We start from the raw sequence: 26600 nt of genomic DNA on the forward strand, positions 1-26600 counted from the left end.
GGCGGCAGAGAAAGTATACGAGCTGATTAAAAAGGTTTTCTATTTAAAACACTAAAAAAAAAACATTATTAAAATGTAAACACAGATCAAAAATGTCGATGAGGTTCTAGGATCAAACCCACTTAAGCCTAATTGGCATTGGAGATGGTCATAGATTAACTGGAACTCTCCAGCTCACATCTCTAATACTGACTGATATGAGCTGCACAGATGCTCAAAAAAGCACAATGAGTCTGTTACTCATGTGCTTTAGTCAAATTCACCATTGATGAAAATGCATCATCCTCCCGAGGAGAGGAAACCATGATTACAAAACACACAAATGACATGACCATGACTGTTACAGGGTATAGCACAGGCATGACAGCATCAACTTTCCAGATCTAACATTTAGTTCTTTACTAATTTCTGCACCATAAAGTTAAGTTTGTGAAGTCTATACGGCAGTAATAAAAGCATCACATTCTTAAGACTTACACACCACACTCAGAGGATAGTTAACCATCACCATAATTATTTATTTCTAGCTGAAATACAGGGGGCAATACCTGTATGAGCTTATGTAAAAATCAATAATAAAAAACCTATACGACTACATTATTATGCACAAGATCTATAACACTCTTCAGGATGTTATTAACTCAGCAGCATCTCTCAAGCTCGCAGGTAATGACTGCTGCAGAGATGAGCGACCTGCCTATGTTCACCCTGTGACCTCACATTACATCTCTATTATCCAGTGCTGTATAGGTGGATACAATAAGACACTGCCTGCAGCCTCCAACAAGGCAAGGCAAGGCAAGGCAAGGCAAGGCAAGGCAAGGCAAGGCAAGGCAAGGCAAGGCAAGGCAAGGCAAGGCAAGGCAAGGCAAGGCAATTTTATTTGTATAGCCCGTTTTTACAAACAGTTTGTCTCAAAGGGCTTTACATGGCATCGTAACAACATCCTCTGTCCTTAGACCCTCACATCGACTGAGGAAAAACTCCATGGAAAACCCTTTTAACGGGGAAAAATCGGAGAAACCTCAGGGTGAGCAACAAAGGAGGGATCCCTCACCCAGGACGGACAGACGTGCAATAGATGTTGTTACAGACAAGACAGTTTACATGACAAACTCAATGAATCAATGAACGGAGCGAACGCTGCTAACGCTGATCCACTACAAGTTTCCTTTAATGTTACCTCCCACAATACTGAATATTACATGAAGGTGTAACTACACACACCCTCTTCACTTACTCACATCTGTCTTTGATACATTTGAATGGGGCTGACTTAGAATGTTTACAAAACATAATTATTACAATATGAACATGAGTAACTTCTTAAAAGTAATATTTCTTTAACAGAAGCTGGTCCCTTCACTATAATTGTTTTAGTACTCCTCTACACTCATTTCTTACTTTGTTCGAGCAGCAGGTAAAAAAGAAGAAGAAGAAAGAAAACACCTGATAAAAACATTTGAGTCACACTGCAAGAATAAAATTACACTCTTATTTGGAGTATTATTATAAACAGGAAATGTGCCAGTTTGTATAGCAAATATTGACACTACTTGTCTGGTGTAGTATTAACAGTTCTTGTTGCTGTTTGGCCATTGTATTTACTCTTACTTTTCACTTGTATTTACTCTCACTTTTCACTGTAACACGCCTTACAGTGACAGTGTTTAGAGCAAATTTGAAAAAGGCAACTACAAACTGTCGGTATGAAAACTTTGGCAGTGAATGGTGTAAATAAATGGCAACGCAGCTTGTCCACAAACTGTAACTAGACAATGGTGATGAAGAAACTATATTTTATGTGAATAAATAGCATTTGATCATATGCCAGACCCACTCCCTCCCCCAGTGTTTTTAGACCATTGTTGTTGAACAACAATGTAATCCTGCAAGATAAGAATTTATAGTAAGCGTTGTTAGTTTCATGTGAATAAATAAGCCCGTATGTGACCTCTGTTACACAGTACACTCCACACTCCACTACTCTTACTTTGTTTGAGAAGCAGGTGAAATATCAAATACATGCATTATTATCATAAAAGAGAGAAACAGTTTGTTCTCTTAAAGACACTTTCTGCATATGGATTTCAGTCACACTGCTCAAATAACTTTGCACTGCAGAGTTTTCATTGTGAACAGGGACCGTGTGCAGCAAAAAGCTGGTACAGCTGGTACAGCATTGCAAGAATGTGAGAATATCTATCCATATCCCTGCTGCTGTGGTTGTATGCCAATGCTTTGTACTGTAATGTGCTTAGTGCATTTAGGGTGAAAACGGCAGATTACAAAAAGGTAACTACCAGCTGGGAGTATCAAAAGTTTGGCAGTGCACAGTGTTAAAAATGGGGGGGCAGCTTGCCCCACGAAAAGGCGCTGAAATGTCACTACCGCGTGAAGAGACATAAGCAGTGTCCTTTCGGTGCGTTTACATGCATTTAGATTTAGCTACCTCCGTTGCTACCGTGAGGAAGACTTGTCAAAACATAAATAGCACCGCTGTCTTACTGTGTTGTTTTGGGGGGGAGTGGGGAAGAAGAGGAGGAGGAGGGAGAGAAGGAAGGGGGGGCCGCTGGTGAGTGAGTGAGTGCGTTACATGAAAACAAAAACACAGAAACACTGGCAAACGCTTCGGGGAGGTTCAAATCTAACGCCCCGTTTCACGCACAACTCGGCTGTGTGTTACGAAAATGCATCCCGTGCTCAGTCTTATGGCAGTATAAACAATAACGTTCACGGTTATCTTACCCGTCTTTGCGCTTAGCCTTATAAACGTGCCCGTAGGTGCCTCGACCCACTTTGCAACCTTCATATTCGAACAGATCTTCTACTCTCTCTCTCTCTGCCGCCAGCTTTGTTTTGAAGTCGTAATCCATTTTAACCCATAAATACGTCTTAATTTACAATAAAATAAAATATTAATTATTACATGCATTAATTAAATAATCTGGTCGTTTTATTCCCCCACCATTTCCTTGTTTGGGATTTTGGTCTGCTCCGCTTAATGTTCACTGGCTCGTTGACGTTTCTAATTGGCGCGCAGGGCACACTGGGTAGTGTAGTCTTTCCCAGCAGGCGCCGCGGTTCGCCAGCTCGAAAGCCCAGGATGTGAGAAACTACAACCCGCGTTTCTCGCTGCGGTTGTTGCACTTTGCGTACTCATGAACGCTCTTCAAAAAGGCAGGTTTGGATTTCATGGTGAAGGAAGCTGTTTGCATATCTTGTTGTTTCTATGCATAATTAAATAAATAACTGAGTGATGTCCGAACTGTTACTGTTACATGCACCACAATCACTATCAAGATAGTACATTAAAAACATTAGTCTTCCGTTGAAAATAAATAAAGTTTTCTGTAAACCCTGTGTCTTTTATTGTAAATGGATGCCCCATTCATTTGATGACGACGATAAGGAGGAGGATTATTATAGCAGTAGTACTTAGAAATAGTATTGTTGTTCAGTGATGACAACTTACAGAAGCAGAGTCATCTCATGAACATATTGTTGCTACGTTGAGTTACCCGACTTGTCAAACATCTAGTTATATAATACAACAGTCGATAAAAACGCAATCTCATTATTTTTCCCTCTACTGCAACCACCTCAACAGGTTCATTTTATGATAAAACTACACAGCTATATTATTTAACACGTTTTATCGCTGTGTGTAGAAACAATATTTGAACACTGTGTGTGTTTAAATAATTGTGTTTGTTTATGCCAGAATAATGCACGAACAATAACTGAGTGTATTGCGACCATGCTATGATATCTGTTAGAGATCAAATAAACAAACATTTAAGAGAGAATGACACACACAGTTGTTTTGATATTATGGTGAGTGACAGCCTCATCAAATTTAATTTAAGCAACTGTATTTTTGATATTTTCTACGCTAAGCGTTGTCTGTAAAGAGGCATATAAGGAAACCGCTGTTTTGCAGTGATTGGCAGATGACGGGACCAATCGAATATCACAAGACAGTGTCCGGCGACCGGATTGGCTGAACGCGAGAGTGACGTAGCTGGCTGTTGGACATAAATACGCCGCGCCATCTTCACTCATTGCTCTACACAGTATGGCCGGCGATATTAGCTAGCACTCGCTCACGGTATTCTCTGTAAAAGGGAAGACGGTAACTCAAGAAAATCAACACCTGAATTACTTAAAGGACTGTACCTCAATAAATTATAACTGATCGAGGAAGGATTAATTAAGCTGTTAACGTTTTCAACCGACGTTTGATTATTTTTTGTTGGGGGTCTTGTTGTCTCATGATGGAAGATAACGGCGCACACTTCTTCGAGGGGACCGAGAAGCTGTTGGAGGTGTGGTTCTCTCGGCAGGATGAGACCAAAGGAACCGGGGACCTCCGTACCATCCCAAGGTTTGTGTCTTTAGAAAGTCTCGGCTGCACTGTCAGTCCTCGGCCACCACAGGGTTGGCTTCACTCTCTCTCGCAGTTCATTTGACATTGAACCGGTAAAATGTGGTGGGGGGAACCTTGTTATTTTTTTTTTTAGAAACTGTTTCATCTCTGTAATGATTAGTTCATGTCAGTTAGTGAGCTAACTATCCGGAGAGTGATCGTATCCTGACACCAGAGCACATTAATAGTAAGCTAGCCAACGCCGTTACTCGAAAATGGCCACCTCCCCCCTTTAACAGTGGCACTCCGGAGCTGAGTCATTGATTCTTCACCCAGGAGTTTCATGGCAATGTCTCACATTTTTTGACATTTTAACACGAACTCTCGCTTGTTACATTGAACGACAGCTCGGTTGGTTACAGTGCCCTAAAATCGTCGTCTTGACTGGCAAGTTGGCAAAACAACAAATATATAGCTTAGGTAGCTAACTTCAGCTAGGTCTTGGGAGAAAATACTCAAATGCCAGCTGTCTGGTGCTGTTCTGTTGCACTTTTCACAAGACCATGGCTTTGCTTTATATCTTTTAAATGATTACTCATACCGTTTATTAACGCAACACAGCACTTAACTTCGATGCCCACGTCAGGCGGGCTTCATCCTTCTTTTTTCTTTTTTTCACTCGTATCAGTGCGCACGTTTTATTACCCCTGCATTGGTTCCGGGACATCGTATGATTAGATTATGTCGGCGTGATAAATTGTAGTATACAATAGGACTTCCCCAGTCAGACGGGGTTTGTTTTTAGCCGTGTTGTGTGTAAATGTTTTGCTGAAATTGGGGAGGTTAGTATTTTTTCTGCGTCATTCAAAGAGGGGGCCTCATTGAAGACGTAAAGCATGTGGTCGCCCCGTCGTCACCGCGTGCTGCCGCTGCTGCCACACCGTCACACACATATAAACACCCTGACACAGACAGACACACACACCTCAGATCACTGGAAGCTGAGAGTCCCGTCAACTAGATTACATTTGTTTGTTTTTTTGCTATTCGGAGAGAGATAGAGGTGTTTGTAGCTTTAATGACAGCGGAGACTGGATCTCAAATGCTCCTGTCACTATTCACGTGATTAATTACATGAGTATGAGTCGGATCCTCTGGGATGGGACGCTATGACTCATGGAGAAGTAAGGTGCTGCTTTTTTATGTCCAGGTTTCGCTTGCCCATTCAATGCATGCCACTCTCCTGGACCTGCTTCTGCAACTAAACTTGCGCTGCGTATGGCTCTTGTTCCGGTCACGTTTCACTCCATGCAGACGCCTCCCAGTCCCTCTGATTGGTTAGAGGGTCTTAGGACTCTGATTTGCTAAAAGGCACTGAGAAGATGGGCATTCAAAAAAAAAGAAAAAAGGGGGGGTATGCCGGGGTAATGGGACATTTTATAAAAAATGTCAGTGAAAGTTCAAAAAGGGCATTTGACCTTTGCCCCCCCCTGTTCAACAGCATGAAAACCACTTGTTGCAGTGCCTTAAGTGAGCTTGTGCCATGCAGAACAAAGTTAGTCATGAATTTAAATGAGTAAAATAATGCATGTCTGTGTTTGCTTTCTGCATAAAATGTCTGCAGAGGTAGTTTTGGCAGGGGTTTCGACTCTTTAGTGTGAGACTTGAGCAACTTGAGGCGTGGCGATGGGTTCCACAGAATAATGATTCACAAGAATGACAGCAGCTTGTCAGAAACAGAAACCCCCTGGAGGGGCATGCTGTGTACAAAAAAATAATCTATAATTTATCTTCAAGTGCAGGATGTGACATGTTCAGCCTGCTACTTTTGTTCTCTTACCTAATGTTATTGCAGCAGCGTTACTATGTGATAACCTATGCCATGGCAAAGTTCAAAAGGCCTAATGAAGTGACACTGTGACGGACTTTCCTCGTCACCAACCCAGTTCACTGAGGGCAGTTTTAAGAAAGCCGTGGCAAGTTGGGTGAAGTAGGTTTGGCATCAGTGTACAGCCGTAGGGCAGATTAACAGCTCAGAGTGACACTGTCGGTGATTCAGGCTTGCTGGACATCAGCCAATATCCAAATAAGTCCACAAGGGCATCTGATTCACAAATGTGGAGCTCGCTCACATTACCTTGGCTGTGCAGGCCCGTCGAGTAGTTAGTCCTGAGGCCCAGTCTGTATCACGTTTACACACTTCACCATGTGGTTTTCTCCGTCCACATGGCTTGACAGCTGAACCTGTTTCGCAGGTGGTATTTTAGAGAATTTATTTGTTGTTTTTTGTCATTAGTATTTTTGTTTTTTCAGACGAAACCAAAATTCCAGTATCTCTGTTACCTCGGTTAACCTCAGATCTCTGTTGTAGTAATTAGCAGCCTGATCTGGGCCTTTTCCTGGAGACCACGCTTTCTTTGAGGAAAATCTGATCTTGCTGAGTGACCAGGAATTCTGATCTTGCTGAGTGACCAGGAATAGACTCAAGTGTGCGTTTCACACTGAAACAGGAGCTGACCCCCCTGGTGTCAAGCAACATTGTCACTCTGAGAGCAAGCGGGGAAGCTAGCATGTTGCAACAGCTCAGCTCATTGCTGTTGTTGTTTTCTGTTATTTTGTTCTTTTAATTCTAATCTGATCAGTAATACCAGTGGTGCCCGACCCTGTTGATCTGAACGGGAAGCCCCAGTGTTGTTACAGTTGAGAGGAAAAGCTTGATGAGGACAAGAATTTTAATCTACCTGGGTTTAAGTGTTGTCACCTTTTCTGTCATAACAACACGTTGTGATGCTTGACGTCGGTAAGTCTCATCAGTCGAGCGCAGGCTTTGCATAATTGTACTTGGCCTCTTTTTAAGATGGAACAGCAAAGAGAAAACAGGAGATGACACTGTCCAATAAACCATCAGTTACTCTCCTCTATCCTAGTTGTTAATGGCAGCGTGTTAAGACAGTAATAAACTCTGATGCAACCATCAGGCCATGATCAAGTTATTGTTCATCTATAATGTCAACTTGTTAGCTTTTGAGGTAGTCATTTCTTTGTGGGCAGAAATTATTAATTTCAGAGAACCACAACATACAGGCAGTGCAGATTGTGGTTTGATCAGTTAATATTGACTAACCTGACACCTACTGTATCTTTTGCCACAACTTCAGTAGCTGTGATTGCATCTAAACATTGCAGACAAGAGGAGAAAATGTGTAAAGGCTGCAGTCTGCAGAGCATGTTTCTGTCAATCGTTTAAGAGCCAGTACTAGTTGTCATTACAACTTGGTCTTTCACTTGTGCATCTTTTAAGATGGCATTTCTGTTGCGATGAATGAATTTCTGTCCCCTGAGCCACGTGTATTACCCCCTGCAGAGTTTTTGTTAGGTTGCTATGGGGATGGAGCAGGGCTGGCATGCAACATGGGTCCCCAGCCAGTCTTGAACTAAGTGTCGGTTACTTCCTAATTCGCCTGTTTACACAAAGCCGCCAGAACGTTAATTAAAACGTGTTTTTTAGTTTGGTGTTTCTCATAGTGCGAGTGAATCACAGCCACACCAGGCATGTGTTTGCTCAAGTAATATTCTGAAGTTTCAAACTAAACACAAAACCCCATTCTTGTCATTCAGCGTGCAGAAAAACGTGTATTCAAGTGTTGAATGAAACCATGTGTAACTTGGCTTCACCGCAGCAAGTGAATGATTTACTGTTAACACTTGCTGTCTGTCCAGAGCCGTTCACACCGGTTACAGGACGGCTGCTGACAGTCTTGTTAGCAACACAAATCACCATCTTAACGATGATCCATGCCGTCTCATCCATCTTTGGAGGTGAAGTGCATTTACTGGCTGCTTAGTGGTGGATTCCCTGTTGAACGTTACACTCCTCCTCCGGCCCCGTCCGTCTGTGCTAGCACCAGGCTATGGCTTCTTCCTACCACCGGACACCGAATGAGCTCAGGCTGCACTTCTAAGGTTGTAATGAGTGTGACGCAGCTGCATTTGCACTGCAGCTGTCTTTGAGGGGAGGTGGTGGTGGTGGTGGGAGGGCAGAGATGGCGGCTGCAGCAGCAGCGGGGGCCTTCTTGTTGGCGGGGAGATTGCTGGCTGCGTGCTTCCCCCTCCAGCCTATGATTTTCTGTCTACCCAGGAACTAGAGCCAATATGTATTCAAACGACACAAATCCAAACTGCCCGGCATCTTTTCCTGCACATAGCAAGAGCCTGATCCCTGCAGTCGGTCTGAATCCTTCCTGCAGTGCTGTATCATTACAGAAAAATCAACAACCACAAAGCAACCAGGACACAAACAAGTAAAGGACTGACAAAATACTAACTGTTTTTCTTTTTTTTTCTCCTTTTTTTCTTTTTTCTTTTTAGGTTTGAGTGGGACAAACTTTTGGAGAATGTGCATTGTTTGATCATAAGTGTGACAAAGACTGACAAGCAGGAAGCTTATATACTCAGGTGAGTGAGCGGTCTTTAATCACATGATGTCTCCTCTATTTTCCCACCGATTAGAAGGCAGACAGGATTAGACAGCGGTCACCTGTAAGCCGCTTGTCATTTACCGTGCACTCACTGTCTTGGGTGATAACCCAAGACACCTATGGAATGAATTCATACATTACATGCTGCATAGTCTTGACACATGCACCATCCCTAAAGGGGGGTGTAAATAGTATTAAGTAGAAAATGTTCTCATGCGAGCAGTAGGTGGTTGCTGTTGTCACAATCAAAACAACCCCACTAATGTGATAGTTTTATTATTATTTATTGCTCCCTCTCCTAGAGTCTAATACAGAACTAGTGTTAATAAATAAAACATGCATACATTATATATGATATCCTAAAACCAAATTGTTGCTATAGAACATCTACGACTGTGTGCCAACTCGAAACACTCGCCAAGACTCTCTGTTTGGTTTAACTTTGAACTTCCCATATTTCCAAGTGATAGGTGCTTTCTCTGCAAATATAATAGATCTAAAGATAATCAAGGGGGGCATGAATGTTGGTGCATGTGTTGTAAAGTAGGGAGTTTAATCTGTAATCTAAGAAAATGTTGTTGTGTTTTTTTCTCCCCCTCCAGTGAGAGTAGCATGTTTGTCTCCAAGAGACGTTTCATTTTGAAGACGTGCGGAACCACCCTCTTGCTGCAAGCACTGGTGCCTCTGCTGGAACTCGCCAGGGAGTACTGTGGCTTTGATGCCATCGAGGTACTATTTACATACGCCAACACTGAAGTCCTATGATCACATTATTGCTTGGTCTAAATGACACCTGTGTCTGATGCACCGATCTGACCCCGTGTTATCTTTTCAGAACTTCTTCTACTCCCGAAAGAATTTTATGAAGCCGACCCACCAAGAGTTCCCTCATCGAAACTTCCAGGAGGAAGTGGACTTCCTCAGCGAGATTTTCCCAAGTACGTAGCATTTTAGTGTTTTAAGCGTGTGTCATGTCTGTGAGGCTGAATACCTAAATAACCTGCAGGAAGTCATTAAACAATACAGTTTCACAGTTCAAATGTTTCTTGAGGACTGTAACTATGATTTCAACTAAAACAATGATTTCTGCTTCCTCCAGATGGTGCAGCCTACTGTATGGGGCGTTTGAACTCTGACTGCTGGTAAGCATCATGCCGTTTCCTTTCCCACTTTTAATTCTTTATTTGAATTCACATTAGCTCCTCCTGCAGTAGTTTCTAATCCCCTGAGGATCCACATAATCCCTCATAAACAATGTGAGAAGGCTGGATGTTAATCTATTTTCCAAACAGTGTTGCTCATCATGTTTTTGAGGGTATCAGGGTTTATACGTTGCACTCGGGAAAACTGAATTACGTTCTCCCAATAATTCAATCCTTGATGCCTTGTTTCACATTGAATAAACAGCAGCTGGTAGCAGAGTCTTTGTCTGAGCCACAGCAGGAAGTTGCTGTATGACATTTAGATTCACAGCACAGGCAGCCTCCTCTACAGTCTGGGTGTTACTAACCCAGTGCTTGTCATTTGGTAACAGACTAAAACAATCATTCCCTGTGTCTCCTCTCCTCCAGGTACCTGTTTACCCTGGACCTACCAGAGTACTGGGAAAACAAGCATGCAGATCAGACCCTGGAAGTTCTGATGAGCGACCTTGATCCAGCCATTATGGACCAGTTCTATATGAAAGATGGTGTTTCTGCAAGTGATGTCACTCGTGTGAGTATATCTTACCACCAACATGTGTTGATCTGCGCTGTCGGAACACACACACACACACACACACACACACACACACACACACACACACACACACACACACACACACACACACACACACACACAGATGGGCTGAACTGATGCTGATGATTCCTGTTTTCCTGTTTCAGATGAGTGGAATTCGTGACCTGATACCAGGTTCTGTGATCGACGCCACAATGTTCAACCCTTGTGGCTACTCAATGAATGGAATGAAGACTGACGTGAGTGTCTCTTTTGTCTGTTATCTTGTTTCCGCGCTGTGCCGAATACGCGAAACACGTCAGTAATGTGGCTTTTTTTTTTCTCTCTGTGTAGGGAACTTACTGGACCATTCACATCACCCCTGAGCCGGAGTTCTCCTACGTCAGCTTCGAAACCAACCTATCCCAGACGTCGTACGATGACTTGGTTAGGAAGGTGGTGGAGGTGTTCAAGCCAGGAAAATTTGTGACTACCCTTTTTGTCAATCAGGTATGAATAAAACAACCTTTTTTGTTGTTGTTGTTGTTACTTCCTGTAATCTTAATGAGAAGCACCAGTTGCTAAATTCTCCTTTCCCTCTCTTTGCCCCTTGCAGAGCTCCAAATGTCGCAGTGTCTTTTCTTCTGCCCAGAAGCTTGAGGGCTACAAGCGTCTCGACCGCCAGTTGGCTCAGTTCAACGACTACAATTTTGTCTTCACAAGTTACACCAAGAATCGCCAGCAGAACCAGCAGAGCTGAGGGTTGAGGATGAAGAAGAGGCGTAAAAAGAAAGGCGGCCGCTTGGGGCTCACCCCCCGTATCCAGTTTTACCCCCCAGTAGAAACCTTCTCGTCTTCCCCCCTCCTCCCCCCCCCCCACCACCTCCTCCCTCCGCCCCCGCTTAACCTCCAGTTTGAGTTGTTTGCATTGTACCTGTGATTTAGATCTCTTGCATGAAAGCTCTTTTCTCTGTTTCGATATTCTAGCTCACTCTTGCTGTGATATTGAAGTGCATGTAGAAGAATTAAACACTCTCCGTTTGAGGCTGTCCACCCGTGCCCAGTACAACGGTCCCTTCCTGCAGGTCTCCCCCCTCATCCCCCACAGACAAGGCTTCCGCCCGCACTAGGCCAGGGCCCTGACATGCTCAGATCAGTCTGCCTCTTTATGAGCTCCACTCAGTTTTGTCTGTTATTTGTTTTAAAAAAGGAAACATTCAAATTCATCCCAGCTGGTTTTGCTTTCCAGTGTGTTAATGAATCACTACCAATTACTGAGTGCACTTTAAAAACCTGTTTACTCATGGTACAACGATGAGGCCAACCTATCGTCTCGAGTCGTATTGAATGTATGAATCATGGTCAGCTTCGGACCCTCATCATCGTCAAATATATTTGAGTTCCTTTTGAAAGCGACTGCCATACTAGCTGTTTAATGTGACACTATTGGATTAAAGGGTTTGCAGCGCGAGTTAGTTTGGTCTTCGGTTGCTGTAAACTGCTTTTTACGATTGCACTAAGATTTCTGCTTTGCTGGGCCTTTGCTTACACTGTAGTGTTCCTCTACCTGGACAATCACAGAGCCCTTGTGTTTACTGAAACACATATGCTATTAAATCCATGTGTAGATGTACATGAATAATTTAATAAGACAGTTCAATTTGTGCACTTTGTTGCTGCCAGGCTTCAATGTTTTTACAGTGTGCTGTATCTATAAGAAGCTTCTGGATCCTAGTCATATTCAGCACTCTTTCCCCCCCACCACATTCACATGACTCGGTTAAGTAGTAAAATGTTCAGACTGAATGTAGCACGGTTCAGCGTGAAGTGGCCTGTCCACCCGTCTTTTTTTTTTTTCGAATGTACACATCTCTAGAGAAAAGCCTCGACCAGGTTTGAACTGAATGTATGACTCCAGGAGAGCACAGACACCCAAAAAAAAAAAAAACCAGCCACTCTCCCCTCCCTCCACACACACACACACACACACACACACACACACACACACACACACACACACACACACACACACAGAGCGTTCACAATGCCCTCTGCTGACCAGCCATTGTCCGGCTCTCAGCAGGTCTCCCCCCTTGCCAGAGTCAGACTGTCAGGCTGGCCCCAGAACCGTGACATAACCAGAGTCGGCTCTTCCTCGCTGCGCCCGCGCCCCCGTTCTGAATGGGAAATAATGAATCGGACCCCTTTTTGCTAAGTTGCCCAGCAAAGCATTTTTCTTTTTCCCACATAATATCCATCCTCTCTCTGTCTCTTTCCGCCCCCATACAGAAATCTGTATAACGCACAATAGAGGCCCACCAGTCTGAGCATGCCAGGGTGATCCCGGATCATTCCACATGTAACTGCTGCATAAACTGCCATTTTATTAAATTTATTGTGTCCAGACAATTTTTGCAGTGAACTGGTCGAAAATGTGACTCCCCTAGCAGTTTTTTTTCTTTTTGTTTGGATCAGTGCCCTTTGTTCAGTGAGGGGGAAAATCCTGTGACACTATGGTGCATGTGACTACTAGTGCCGTGTTGCTTAACAGTGTAGTGTAGCGCCGTCTCTTCCTCTCCCCCCCTTTTTTTTTTTTTCTTTTTTTCCTCGTCTGTAGGTCTGTGTGCTTCACCTTCCTCTCTTTACCAGCCAATAGCAGAGCTGGAACTGCCGTATCCTGATGTGTTTTTTTGTTTTTGTTATTTTTTCTTTTGGTAGGTAGGGACTCATCTTTTTTCCTTAAGGGGTTTGGGTTAACTTGTAAGTAATCCTTTTTTTTTTTTTTTTTTTTTTTTTTTTTTTAAAGCTGTGGGCAAAGTGCTGAAAGCAGGTTAGGTTTCTTATTGGCTACTTGGTGTCCAAACATCCGAGGTTGTCTCCTCGGCCTGCCCCTTCAGTCGAGTGGTGTTCACGGTGCTTCTCCTGCCAGAGAATGCAGTTTTGAAGTTTGTGCACTGGAGAGACAACATGGTGGAGTGTTAATAACCTGGTTTCAGCCCTGTAGTGCAGTACACTCTGTTCTTAGAAATACCTGTTGGTTGCAGTAATCACCTAAAGCACTTGGCGCACCAGTTTGAGCGGTTCATGTAAGAACCGGCACTTGGAATAGTTCTCTCTAGTTCGTCTCTCAAGGCTTTTTGGAGTGGTTTCATTCTTTTCCTGAGGACCAATCTCTGCTCCTACATGAACGACTTGGCTTCCCGTCAGACGTCTTGGGTGATCTGCTACAACTGTGGTTCTGTTTGTTTTTTCCAGAAGAATTTGGACTCGCACTGTTCAAAATACTAAAGCGGTTTATTAATGCAAACTGTTCTTAGATGAAGTACATTTTAGCCTTGTTGGTGTTGGTGTGGATCATTACAACTTTGTTTTACTTTTATACGATGAACTCAAAATGCATTTTTTTGCAGTTTAACGGTGATAGAATTTTATACAAAAAATATTTTGTATTTTTGCTGCGGACCAATCTTTTTTTTTTCTTCCCCCTTTTGTTTTTTTGTTTTTGTCTTTTGTTGTAAAAACGGTGTTGTTATGAAGTTAAGGGATGACCTTTTCAAAGTTGACTAAACCATGTAGTTTTTCTTTTCTTTTTATTCTTTCACTTTCCTTTCCTTTTGTGAATCTTGAAAGGAAAGGAAGGTGGAAGCCTCCCCTGGGTGAGAGGGTGCAGTTGCAGGATGTATCAGGATGTACTGAAGGAGTAAACTTGCTGTTCTAATTCTTTCTTTTGCTGTTCTTTGGATGGTCAAGATGTGCTAAATATATCTGTGCTCCGAGCTTGATGCTTCAATAAAGATACTTATCTGTGCAAATGCTGTCTTTTCTTCATTTGAAGCCTCTATTGCCAGAACATTAGTTTTTTTTTGTTGTTCTTTTAGATTATTAGCATTTAATGTGTATGTATAGTTGACCTTTTCTTTGGGGAAAGAGAAAAGCAAAAGCAAACTGAAAACACAGACAAGTGTTGATGTCAGATGAGCCAATAAGTAAAAGAGGAGACTGAATCTTCTCTAAGTTTGAGAGAAAACTATCAAGTCTTAGATAATACAAATGCTGACTCTAAATCCATTCATTGACCTACAGTGAGCCATGTGACTAGAAGCTGAACTAATTTCTATGCCTCTCAATAACTGAAAGAGTCCTCTTCATGGGACTTTGGAGTTTTTTTTAAATCTCTAATTCTCCTCTCACCAAATCCACAATAGTGACTGAAACGGTTACATCACCCGTGAAACCCAGCGGTGTCTTTACCAAAAAACCCCAGAGATGGGAGGTCAGTGTATCTGTCCAGAGTAAATATAGAAAACTGCACCTGAGGAAGCTTCCCATTAAAACACAGATTCACTAATTTTCTGTCATTCCTTTTTTTATGAACACATTTACATGTCTGTGTATGTGTAAGACTGGATGGTACAATAAATATCTTAGTTTTAAGGTACAGCACAGATGAAATGACAGTTGTAGTATCATATTGGCCACTGTACAGTAAGGACATGTGTTTTTGATTAATAACACCTATAATAGTTATCTATCTATCGTTATAGTTATATATCCTTATATCAAGAGAGATTAATGCCACCTGCATAAACATGCATAAACATAACATATCATATTTGTAGGTATATAGGGTATATGTATTTATTGATGCCCCTGTGTAGGTCTACTGTATACAGTAATTTGTGCTTTTGTCCTTTTTTTCCAGAATTATTTCATGATCCTTGTTTATGTGTCTTGTTGTTTTCTCCGTTTACACAGTTGAAATTCTTTGAATAATAAAGCATTTTGGGAAAAAATAAAAAAAGAGTCTCCAGTCTATGGTCTAGTGTTGCAGCGCCCCTGGTGGACCGTTTGCAGCGGCCTGCCACGCCCACTTTGTGCTACGTCACACCGCTGTGGCTCGCGGTCATCCAGAGCCGTACTGGGGCCGTAGCGGCAGGCGGCGCTATGGGGCCCGGGGCAGGATGTGAACCGCAGGGAAAGGCACCGAAGGAGGGTCACGTCAATGTTGTCTTCCGCTGCTTCGCTTCACGTGGAAGAGCAGCACGAGTGTGTGTTCCTCTGTCGGGAAGAAGAATAAAGACTCAAAATGACACAGTTAGACGGTGTAGTGTAAGTTTACAGCTCAGTGTTTTCTCATGTTTATCTCGGTCGTATCCAGAATTAGCTTGTTTGGTGTTAGCCTAGCACGGAGCTAGCGGTACATCTGCATTAATTAGCTGCATGCGTGTGTAGACAGACGTTTTTCGTTTTCACCAGTGTGTCTTTTGTCTCTGTGTCCTCAGAAAACCCAAGACGAAGCGCTCCAAGCGTTTCCTCCAGAGCAGAGCGCCCAAACTGACCGAGGATGTGAAAAATGTGATGATCATGAAGGGAGGCAACACCAGCCAGACGGTCACCCAGGCCCTCAGGGACTTGGTAAGTGAGCTGTGGACACACTCAGCTCTTACCTTGAGGGTTTAGTAACTCAGCAGTCACAGAAACCTTCAGATGAAAATAAAATTGTGGACACATTAATTCCAATATCACCTCCCCATGTCTTGTATGTTCCTGCTGGACAGGAGATGGGGTCTAAAATCTGATTTGAAATGACAAATATACAAAACTAATCTAGTGAATTTTAGATTTAGATTATAATGAAACTCTGAAACATCTGAATTTCAGATGAGTGGAATCACATAGTAGACATAGGCTATATACATCAGGAAGCATCAGAAGTTATGTTGAAGCTCTTCAGCTGTTCAGTCATTTAATGCAGCGGTTTCCTACCTGTGGTCTCTGCAACAGGTTTTCTGATTTGATAAAACAGCAAATTAGCCTAATAATCCTCAGTGGCCAGAACACATCTACTGCCGTCAGTCACTGTTTTGGTGAAACCATAAATACATTTCACTTTCACTGAATACAAGTAACAGATCCCATTTGTACACACTATGGTGCACTCGGGATCCAGAATACTAACCACAGGTTGCAGAAGTTAAACACAATTTCAGCACAGATGTCATCTTACACACAACTCAAAACTACCCACACTTGTTTCTAATCATGTTGACTGATGGAGAAGAAGAAGAAAACTTGTTTGCAGTTGCTGTACTTTACACTGCTGAGTTTCTGTGTGGGGATTTTAGCCTAATAAAAGAACATCTGGAGTTTGGATGGTATCTTCAAAACAAGAGACAAATGTTTTCTTGGATAAATAATCAGATTAAATTAACAGATTTAAACCTGTAACCAAATTTGTGCTGATACTGTGATTTGTCTGAATGGATTATGGCGACTTTTTGGAATTGACAAAAAACAAATATGTCCCTGCAGTATTCCCTGAAGAAACCCAATGCTGTGCTGTACAAGAAGTAAGTGATTGTATATCTTAGGAATTACAAATGTGTTAAATATCACCGTAATTTTTCAGAACAAAGCAGACTCTGCTTGATTGTATAACCTTGTACCTTCCTGTTTAACATAAAGTGTAAAAAGTCATCAGCCGTGGATAACAGCTGTGTTTCCATTTCAGAAAGAACATAACTCGACCATTTGAGGACTCGACGTCACTGGTACATAACAACACGCGGCATATTATTTGTTCCAGTCGGATGTTTGTTTACCAGCTGTGCCACTGACCATGTTCACTCTTTCATTAGGAATTTTTCTCCAAGAAGACGGACTGCTCTCTGTTTCTGTTTGGCTCTCACAACAAGAAACGGCCCAACAACTTCATATTTGGTAAATTAACACTTGTTATTTCTTTATTTTTTATTTTTTTTACATTAATGTACAGAATAATGCACAATACAGTAGGAACTCATACCCTTAAGTAGAAATAATGATTGAAATAAAATATATAGACATTTCAGAAAGGGAGGTGTTTGCAGCATGAAGATGACTGTTAGAGAAGAATTACAGCAAAGACATACTCATAGAAAATACTCCGAATAAATGTACAAAAAACAGTAAAATAGATGTAAATGATAGGAAATAAATGAAGAATTAATAAAATTTAATAAAAGGCAGGCTGGATAGCTACAGTTTCAGCTGCCACAGTAATAAAAAGACACCTCTAGAACTGGAGGTTTAAGAAGGTTCATAGACTAAACATCAATCTGACTAAAACCAGTGGGGAAAAAAACAATTCTGAAGAGGACAGGGATCCAGTGCAAGGACTTGTAATCGTTGGTGGGCTCTCTTTCTTTCCAGAACAGAGAACAGCTGTTTGGAAAGATTGTAGTTTAAACACCCTTTTCTTCATGACAAAAGTTATCTTGGGTATCATCTGGTAAATTCATATTTTGAAATATACCAAAAAATGCCAAGCCTACAGTTATAAACACTTTACACATCTTATTACCAAGTTGCAAAGTGAAATGATCACTTGTATCTTCTATCTGGAGAGAGTGCAGTATGACTCTCACTATGATGAGCTTCAGACTTCAGGGGTCATCAGGTCTGTTTTGAGGGGCTCCAGGCTTCATGATGTTAAAAGCGTCTTTGTTCCCTTTGGTTTCTCTGCAGGTCGACTGTTTGACTTCCACGTGCTTGATATGATTGAACTTGGGATTGAGAAATTCGTCTCGCTGAGCGACATCAAGGTCAGTGGAGCTGGATTTGTTTGTCTCATACACACACTGGGTTGGAGGCTCAGCTGATTGTGGTTAGCTCCACAAAGATGCCAAATATGTTTTAGGTGCTATTAAAAAAAGATTATAATCAAAGACATGATTATAGGATAATTACCTTTTTTTTTTACAATCTGGACCTTATTTCTAGCATAAAATACGATCATTTACTCACCGAGATAACTTTGGTGTCATTACAAGTCATTCCCACGAAATTAGATCCAGCTGAGAGCTGCGTATATCCGTATAATGCTTTGCATCGGGATTCCATACAACCTGTCGGGGTTTATTTCTCCATAACAACCTCCGTGCTATACATTATCCCTTACATACGTGGCTCTCGCCTGGATCTAATTTCGTCAGAACGACTTGTAATGACAATGCGGCGCCAAAATGTTCTGTTTGTGCACCTAAAATTTTAAGTTAGGGGTCACTGAGCTCCTGTTAGTCTGGAGCTCTGGGTTCATTGTGTTCATGTATGCTTATATTAAAAAGATTATTTTAATAACTCATAGTTGGCTATCTGGCTATCAAATAATAAATAGTTAATTAAAAAATACAGCATTTGGGTTGGGGCCTGTGTTAGGAGGATGCCTATAGATGATTGCTGTCTGATATACACAAATACATCATTCATTAAAATGGGTTTTCTTTAAAGCAGTATGCGTTCATGCCATGAGAGGGCAGTAGAGAGGCAGAGGTCAGAAATAGCTGCACAGTGGTGTTGTCTGAGGAGGTGAGCGTGGCGCAGTTCAGGGATGAAAGTCATTTGACGGAGGCAGAAACATCAGTTCCCACTACAGTTTCTTCTCCTCTGTTGTTCACTCACCACCACTGAAGCAGCATAGTTTCCATCATGTTTCCACTACTCATCAGCCTGGTCATTTTCTCTGTTGCAGACCAGTAAGTGTCCTGAGGGGACCAAGCCCATGCTGGTGTTCGCAGGAGACGCTTTTGACACAGACAACGAACACAAGCGTCTGAAGAGTCTCTTCATAGGTAAGCTCATGATGAAAGGTGTTCCCTTTGTTTCAGCTGTGAATGATGTGATTGGTCTGCTCATATCGGCCCCTGTCCTCTTCTCTGCTCAGACTTCTTCAGAGGCCCCACTGTACCCGCAGTGCGTCTGGCGGGACTGGAGCATGTGCTGCACTTCACTGCCCTGGATGGGAAAATATTCCTGCGCAGCTACAGGTGAGTGACATTAAAATCTCTGGGTGTAGCTCAACTACTATAAGTGTGAAAAATAAATATTTATTTGGAGTACTGAGTTCAGCTGCTAGAAAAGCAATTACAAAGAAATGGCTGAAGCCAGGCATCCCATGTGTTGACGAACGGTATGATATCATTTACGATGTATTTGTGATGGAAAGAACTTTTTCAATGAGGCTTCGGCAATCTAAATTTAAAGGCATCTGGAAGGAATGGAAAAGGTGTATTTCCCTCAAACGCCCTTATTTTGTTTATTCTTCTTTTATTCTTTTTGTCTAACCCTAACCCTTTTTTTTTCATTCAATATACAGTATATTAATTGATTAATTATTTATTTTCTTGTATTATTATAACAGAAAAAACCCCATGTTCATGTGTTATTTCATAAATTGATTTGTAAAAGGAAATATAAATAAGTAAAAAAAATAAAATGAAATCTCTGGGAATCAAATGCGCTCATCATAAATCCTGTGAATGTAGCAGCTGCCTGAGTTGAAGTCTAAAATCCAGCATGACAGAGAGCCTGTTTGTTATGTGTGGCTGCAGGTGCCTGTTGAAGAAGTCTGGCTGCCGAACACCGCGGATAGAGCTGGAGGAGATCGGGCCGTCGTTTGACTTCGTCCTGAGAAGAACACACCTGGCCTCAGATGACCTGTATAAGCTGGCGCACAGACAGCCAAAAGCCCTGAAGGTAAAAATGACCTGGATGAAACAAAGTCCTGCAAAGTTTCTGCAGAATCTCTCCTGCAGTGGAAAGTTTTCTCCTCAAGGTGGCACCAGAGGACAGGCCATTTGTGGCCTCAATTTAAAAAGTTTAGAAACCTTGTAGTTGCCGTGGTAATTCAGGGTTAAGCATCAAATTAACATGGAAATTAAAACCCTCTCTTCAATACTAACTCCTTCTGATATGACAACAGTGATAGGTAAAGGTAAAGGTACTTTATTAGTCACATATACAGCTAGTACAGTGAAATTCTTTCTCTGCATTTAACCCATCCCTGAGGAGCAGTGGGCAGCCGCGGTGCAGCGCCCGGGGACCAACTCCAGATTATGAGCCAGTGCCTTTGGTCAGGGGCACTGACTGGAGGATTAACCTAGCCGACATGTTTTTAGTGGTGGGGGAAACCGGAGCACCCGGAGGAAACCCACGCAGACACGGGGAGAACATGCAAACTCCACACAGAAAGGACCTGGGCGGCCCGGGATTCGAACCCAGGACCTTCTTGCTGTGAGGCAACAGTGCTAACCACTGTGCCACCGTGCCGCCCATGATAGAGCTGCATTTCTAGTGTGGATGGTGCTATACACTTTATTACCAGCACTAAGTGCTTTAATCAGCACATTTTTTCACAGCATAGAAATGTAGGCATAAAACGAACATTCAACATGTTATGGAATAATCATATATTACAACAGGAAAAATAGATCAAATGTATAAGATTTGGAAAGTAAAGCTTGGTCCTGAGGATTATTGTATATTAGGGGGAGGACCTTTAAATGGTTCTTAAACTCAAAGTGGAGCGATGTGTTCTAGTTCACAGCTGAGCTGCAGAGTTTTTAATGAAATAAGTTATTTTAACTTCTAGAGGAGACTTTTATGTTTACAAATGTACCAAAGCACAATGATGTTGCTCAACACATCTGGAACATTTTTATCAGATGGAAAGTCATCCCGCCTTGGTGATAATGTCACAGAAAGTATGACAGGGAGGTTTATGAGAAGGATTAGGGTTTTTGGAAGAGGTTTAAGATGTATATTAGTTTCATTAGTTTCCTTTCTAGCGTTGAATGTGTATTTAGGTGTAAAATGTTGTTGTTTTTTACTGTTTCAGCCCAAAAAGAAGAAGAACATTTCCCACGATGCCTTTGGTACCAAGTTTGGCCGGGTGCACATGCAGAAGCAAGACCTGTCCAAGCTGCACACACGCAAGATGAAGGGCCTGAGGAAGAGGAAGGGAGAGGTGGTGGCCGAGGAGCAGGACGGACAGGCGTCCAAAGTGGTCAAAGTAGACAGCTCAAGTCTGACACAGGACAGCTAGACCTGTCCTCCACCTGTCTGTCCATCACTCCAGTGCTGGACCGACACCTTGTTAATGAGACTGAGCGTGTGCTGATCATTGCCCCTGCCTTTACCCGACATGTGAGCGGCCTCCAGGCATTCAGGATCACATCTCTGATTTTTTCTCTCTCCTTGTATTTTTCCCATGAGACGTTCATGCGGTTCTTTTTCTCCAGTGTCGTAAACGTGTCAGCTCTCTGCTTGTCTGACAAAGCAGTCAGTGTTGTCAATATACTGGATTATCAGCAGATTTCTTTGTTAATATGAAATGTATAAATATCCATCACTCGCTATAAAGAAAATAAAATCCAACTAAAATTTCTTTATCGTTTTTTAAATCATTATCTTCTTTGGTTACACGTACGTATTTCAAACAACCTATGATGTTCAGCAGTTAAAGTAGTACAACCAGATGAATCAGCAAAACACTCGCTGATTGAAGCAGATGCGTTCATATAATAGTATCTCTGACAGACTCCACCCAATTTCTGTAATCTGATTATCACTCAGGCAGCTGTGGTGACCCCTGTTTTTATCACTACAAACGGAGCATTGTTGTTTGGTCTCCCAACAACCACAGTCATGGGGATCGAGGTATTCCGCCTCCCCATGTATTCCTTTGATTTTTCCTATTTTGTCTTACCCGAAATCATATTTTCCCCCCGAAGTTCAAAAAAGATGGGTTGACTTATCAAATTTCTGAAATAACAGTGTTGGTTTGCTGACAGACATCATCATGGCCGTCTAAGCTTTCTGGGCTGTTTATTTAAAACATTTCTCCCTCATCACTTACAATTAACGTCATGATGCAACCGTTTATTTGGTAATTGCTTCATGACCAATTTATTTCATCTTTCTCTCTAGCTATTGTCTCAATATGACAGCCCTTCAAACAAATCAATATTGTTCTGGATATCATGCCTTCTGGTTTTCAGCTACAGTTTCCCCCCCTCAGTGTGCTGCTCAGCCCACAGATCCTCCTGACCGTCTCTGTGCTGGCCCAGCACTTTCTGTATATTTTTAGCAGCTGGGAAGGGGAAGTGAGACCTTTCATCGTTGACAGCGCTGCTGAAGGCGGAGGGGGAACTTTAAGCCTGTGTATACATTAGTATTTAATTACCAGTCTTGCAAAAGCATTGTGTATATGGAAACAATATTTTTCTCTACTTCAGTAAGAAGACGCCAAGGGTAACTCAGTGGTGTGTCCAATCAGCTGCCAGGATGCCCCCTAGAGCCCCGCCCCTCCGCGTTGTCTATTTATATTTTGCAGCAGCAGCTTTTCCACAGTTACTGTAGGAGCAGATGCTGCCCGACCGACACCGCTCCGACTGCTGCTGCTGCTCTTCAATGGATGCAACTTCACCCACAGCTGAAAGCCACCACTGCTCAGACACACACTGTATCTGAACGTTTTTCTTTCTTTTTTTTCTGTCAGTGTAGGAGCCACACACACAAATACACACAGATTTATTTATTTTTAAAAAGCAACACAAACACCGCTGTTGCCTTTTTGTTTGTTTGTTGTGGTTGCTCTGCTAACTTAAACTTGAGCCACAACAATGACTGAGGTGAACAACATCCCGGACGGTGAGGATGCGGGCGGTGCGGACGAAACCCCCGCCGCAGTGGTCGTCGCCCCCGCAGAAGGAGGAAGAGGAAGAGGAGAGAATGAGAAAGAGGAGGAGGAGAAGAAGGAGACCTGGGACTCTAAGGTCGCGGTCCCGGAGGACCCGGCTCCGGCTCCGGCTCCGGTGGCAGAGTTCGTGCACCCGGAGGGCGGCTGGGGCTGGCTGGTCATGCTCGCCTCCATGTGGTGCAACGGCTCCGTGTTCGGCATCCAGAACTCCTTCGGCATCATCTACCTGTCGCTGCTCAAGGAGTTCGGCAACGAGAAGGATAAAGACCTCCAGTTTAAGACAGGTGAGTGCGAAGAGGAGGAGGAGGAGGAGGAGGCGGGGGGCATAGTGTACCCTCCTCATCCTCATGTCGGCTCTCAAGTTCAACTGACGGCCAACTGTAGAGACGTTTACGTTACAGAGTCATTACTGTAAGCGCAATTAATTCAAGCACGGCGGTTGAAAAACCGTTAGCTACCAATTGCACATGGAAATTGAACTTTTGACCTCCAGACATGCTAACGTTACACATCTTTTATCAGTTTTAAGAATTCCTTTGCGTCATTTCGCGCATTTCTTTCATCAAAATGTGTGTAATAAGTTTCCACTGTAAGTCAGCTAACTCCTGCTGGCACAATATACGTGTGTAAGTGAGAGTGGGCGGCGGACAGCATGGCAGAGTAAAAGCAGCTGGTGTAGTGACACGTCTGTCTGCCTGTGGGGGATGTTCGTGGTGTTGGCGGCAAAGTCACCCAACTTGGGAGCTCCGAGTGGTTCTGCTGTTTTTATGTGGAGTGAAAGTTACTGTAGTCCGCAGTTTGCAGCTGCCGCATTCTTCCAACGACAGGAAACATGGGGAAATAACAGATTTATTTACTGTGGCTGCTAAAACAATGAATGCACCACAGTGTTTGCCACAGAGACTTTTTTTTTTTTTTTTTTTTAGAGAGAGAGAGATAGGCTACTCCCCCACACCGAATAACCCGTTCTGTTTCCTCCTTTCTTAAAGCAAAGCAATTGGTTGCTTTATCAGGTCAAACACACTAGTGCTCTGCTTCTTCTGTTGCAGTTAAGTAAATAGCTTAGTGTTGGTGCAGGATGTTAAACGTTTGACAGTGTAAGTCAGATAACACATGCAAAATCTCTTCATTCACTTGTGTGTGTGTGTGTGTGTGTGTGTGTGTGTGTGTGTGTGTGTGTGTGTGTGTGTGTGTGTGTGTGTGTGTGTGTGTGAGTGAGAGTGAGTGAGAGAGAGAGAGAGAGATACTCGGCCCAAGAGTCATGTGTTATTCTGCTGATAGTCCAACCACCTGTTGTTGGTGCCTTTATTTGACAGATGGGTATTTAAGAGTTTATCCATTACTGTGTTATTGTCAAGTTATAATCTGTAACTTTTCAATAACAAAATGTCTTAAAAACAACCAGACCTGTGCAGTTGAGTTGTGTTTGTACACTATTAACTAGCCTAATGTTTCCATAAATACTCAAACAGAGGAATCTGTGAGGAATGGTTTGATGGGTGTTTCTACTGGCCTGTGAGTTATGGAGTGGACAGAGGAGGATTCCTCTGTGGAGAATTCATCTGCTGAAGAAAAAAAAAACTGCAGGATGTCTGGTTCCTAAGTTACCAGAGAAACAATAAATCATATTTGCACTGTGTTGCACATATGAAACTGCTTTGTTCACTGTTTTTAATGTTAAAATCTGTGTTATTTCTTGAACCACTGACTCTGGAACAAAGTAGCATAAAGTTAATTGTCCTCCCAAGGGAAATGTGTCTTGGGCACAGTGTAACAGTTCAAGCTACAGTAGCAGAAGGCCGGTTTGCTTCAGGGCAGTGCCACCGGAAGTTTCTCACTGAAGGAATCTAAACCGGGAGGAGCTTAGTGGTGGTCAAGAAGACCTACACTATTTCATGATGTCACACAATGCCGTCTTTTTGTCATTGTTTTGATTCAGGCAGAAGTTTTAGGCTGTGAGTTTAAAGGTTGTTGTTGTTTTACTGATAAGTGAAAAATGCAACCTGTGTGATCAATGCGTTGCAGCTCATCCTTTCTTTTGGGTATGAAGAAGATATTCACACCAGAGTACCGTGGTTTTATTTGGTTTTATTTATGTTGAAAGAGAGACAAACACTCACTCACCTCTGTTATCAGTCTTCAACCCTGAACTAAAAAATGTGTACATGTTTTTTAAAATATTTTTTGGCTTTTATGCCTTTTTATTTGATAGCCATAGTAGAGATAGACAGGAAAGGGGGAGGCAGAGAGAGGGTGAATGACACGGGATTCGAACCAGGGACGCCTGCATTGAGGACTGTAGCCTCTACATGGGACGGCCGCCTTAACCACTGCGCCACGCACGGCCCCAGAAAATTTATACATGTTAATACAATTCATTTAAATGTCTTTTGTCAAATTGAACTATTTTACTTTTGCTGTTGTTGCCGCCCTGTTTGATGATCATAAAACTTAACCTAGTGTAAAAACACATTCACACATGCCTTCTAGCCTCAAGGCGCAGCATGCGTGCTAAAGATAACTGCAGTCTAATCACTTAAGTATTATTGTGTAATTTCATATTCAAGTTATTTTATTTGGCTACTGTTCTGCCTTCTATTATTTAATAGTACTGTTTTAATCCCTATGAATCTAGAGTTTGTGAGTTCTTTAAAAACCTTCTACCAAAATGAAACTAAATATATATAATAATTAAGCTGGTTAGTGAGCCTCTATAGAGATGAAACAGAACACATTGTGCCTTTGGATTCAGTTCAAATTCAGCATGTTACACAATCATTCAGTTCTCCTCAGACCTTTGAACATGGTTATGGGATTGATTTGGTTTCGACAGAGGTGGTCTGGACTACAGCTCTGTTTGGAGTCGTGGTTGGTTTCTGTCGGACATCAATATTGTCCAAAGTGAAGAAGATTTTGAATGGATAAAATGTTGACATGTCCAAGTTTAGTAAAATTGTTCAATATAAATTATTTTCTGGTGACAGTCTTTTTTTTGGGGGGGGGGGGGTTGGGCTTTTATGCCTTTAATTGATAGGACAGCTGTAAAGAGACCACATGAGAGAGAGATGCAGCAAAGGGCCACCGGTGGAATCGGACATTAGCTGGAATGGCTCAAACATAGGCACACGTATATTTTAAAATGTGATTTTTATTAGGTATGGAGGATACAGTACGGAGAATTATAGTGAACTTTAACTTAGACACAGAGTCGTCTTTAGACTTTGTGTTTTTTTTTACAACGGGCTGTCAAAAAGTCCATTAGTGTCAGTCTCTCTGTCGCTGTCATTCAGGGTTTTTGCATGGAGAAGTGTTAGGGCATGGCCACTGGCACCATGTTGCTGCTATAGTCTCTTGTCTGCAGGCTCAGTTATTCCCATTCAAAACTGAACATGATCGGCTGCTGACAGTTCTGCTCCCTCTTTTCTTGGCAATCCTGTCACTATTTAAGTGCTACGAAGGGCCTGAGTCCAGCCATCAAGTCACTGTCTTGGCTGATGCCCAGGATGCTTGCTTGCTC

At 42.4% G+C, this 26600-nt stretch overlaps 4 protein-coding genes across 4 annotated transcripts in view; 3 read left to right on the plus strand and 1 right to left on the minus strand.

The window, feature by feature from the left end:
- The window catches only part of cdk19 (cyclin dependent kinase 19), a 62006-nt gene extending 58987 nt beyond the window's left edge, over positions 1–3019 (minus strand). Inside the window, exon 1 of the mRNA XM_085771110.1 lies at positions 2749–3019. Within this exon, the coding sequence (XP_085627236.1) occupies positions 2749–2876 (128 nt within the window). The 5' untranslated portion in view covers positions 2877–3019. The remainder of the gene's footprint in view (positions 1–2748) is intronic.
- Positions 3020–4066: 1047 nt separating this feature from the next.
- amd1 (adenosylmethionine decarboxylase 1) lies at positions 4067–14378 on the plus strand. The gene is made up of 9 exons (XM_085771746.1): positions 4067–4387; positions 8738–8824; positions 9450–9576; positions 9683–9785; positions 9947–9989; positions 10419–10563; positions 10734–10826; positions 10921–11076; positions 11183–14378. Exons 1-9 carry the CDS (start codon positions 4275–4277, stop codon positions 11324–11326), a joined length of 1011 nt encoding a protein of 336 aa, XP_085627872.1. The 5' UTR covers positions 4067–4274; the 3' UTR covers positions 11327–14378.
- A 1195-nt stretch (positions 14379–15573) lies between these two features.
- Positions 15574–21769, plus strand: rpf2 (ribosome production factor 2 homolog). Its single transcript, XM_085770836.1, has 10 exons — positions 15574–15675; positions 15849–15981; positions 16879–16916; positions 17078–17117; positions 17205–17286; positions 18073–18149; positions 19076–19175; positions 19268–19370; positions 19935–20079; positions 21221–21769. Exons 1-10 carry the CDS (start codon positions 15653–15655, stop codon positions 21425–21427), a joined length of 948 nt encoding a protein of 315 aa, XP_085626962.1. The 5' UTR covers positions 15574–15652; the 3' UTR covers positions 21428–21769.
- Positions 21770–22730: 961 nt separating this feature from the next.
- Positions 22731–26600, plus strand: part of slc16a10 (solute carrier family 16 member 10) — a 33655-nt gene continuing 29785 nt past the window's right edge. Inside the window, exon 1 of the mRNA XM_085771747.1 lies at positions 22731–23367. Within this exon, the coding sequence (XP_085627873.1) occupies positions 23007–23367 (361 nt within the window). The 5' untranslated portion in view covers positions 22731–23006. The remainder of the gene's footprint in view (positions 23368–26600) is intronic.

The sequence above is a fragment of the Trachurus japonicus genome, chromosome 24, assembly GCF_045865225.1.
Source record: "Trachurus japonicus isolate A0001 chromosome 24, Traja_1.0".
NCBI lineage: Eukaryota > Metazoa > Chordata > Actinopteri > Carangiformes > Carangidae > Trachurus > Trachurus japonicus.

Coding starts and splice junctions, on each gene's coding strand:
- amd1 (XM_085771746.1), top strand. CDS start 4,275: ATGATGGAAGATAACGGCGCACACTTCTTCGAGGGGACCGAGAAGCTG. Junction 4,388..8,737: donor GACCTCCGTACCATCCCAAG/GTTTGTGTCTTT, acceptor TTTTCTTTTTAG/GTTTGAGTGGGACAAACTTT. Junction 10,564..10,733: donor CTGCAAGTGATGTCACTCGT/GTGAGTATATCT, acceptor TTCCTGTTTCAG/ATGAGTGGAATTCGTGACCT.
- rpf2 (XM_085770836.1), top strand. CDS start 15,653: ATGACACAGTTAGACGGTGTAGT. Junction 15,982..16,878: donor CCCAGGCCCTCAGGGACTTG/GTAAGTGAGCTG, acceptor ATGTCCCTGCAG/TATTCCCTGAAGAAACCCAA. Junction 20,080..21,220: donor GACAGCCAAAAGCCCTGAAG/GTAAAAATGACC, acceptor TTACTGTTTCAG/CCCAAAAAGAAGAAGAACAT.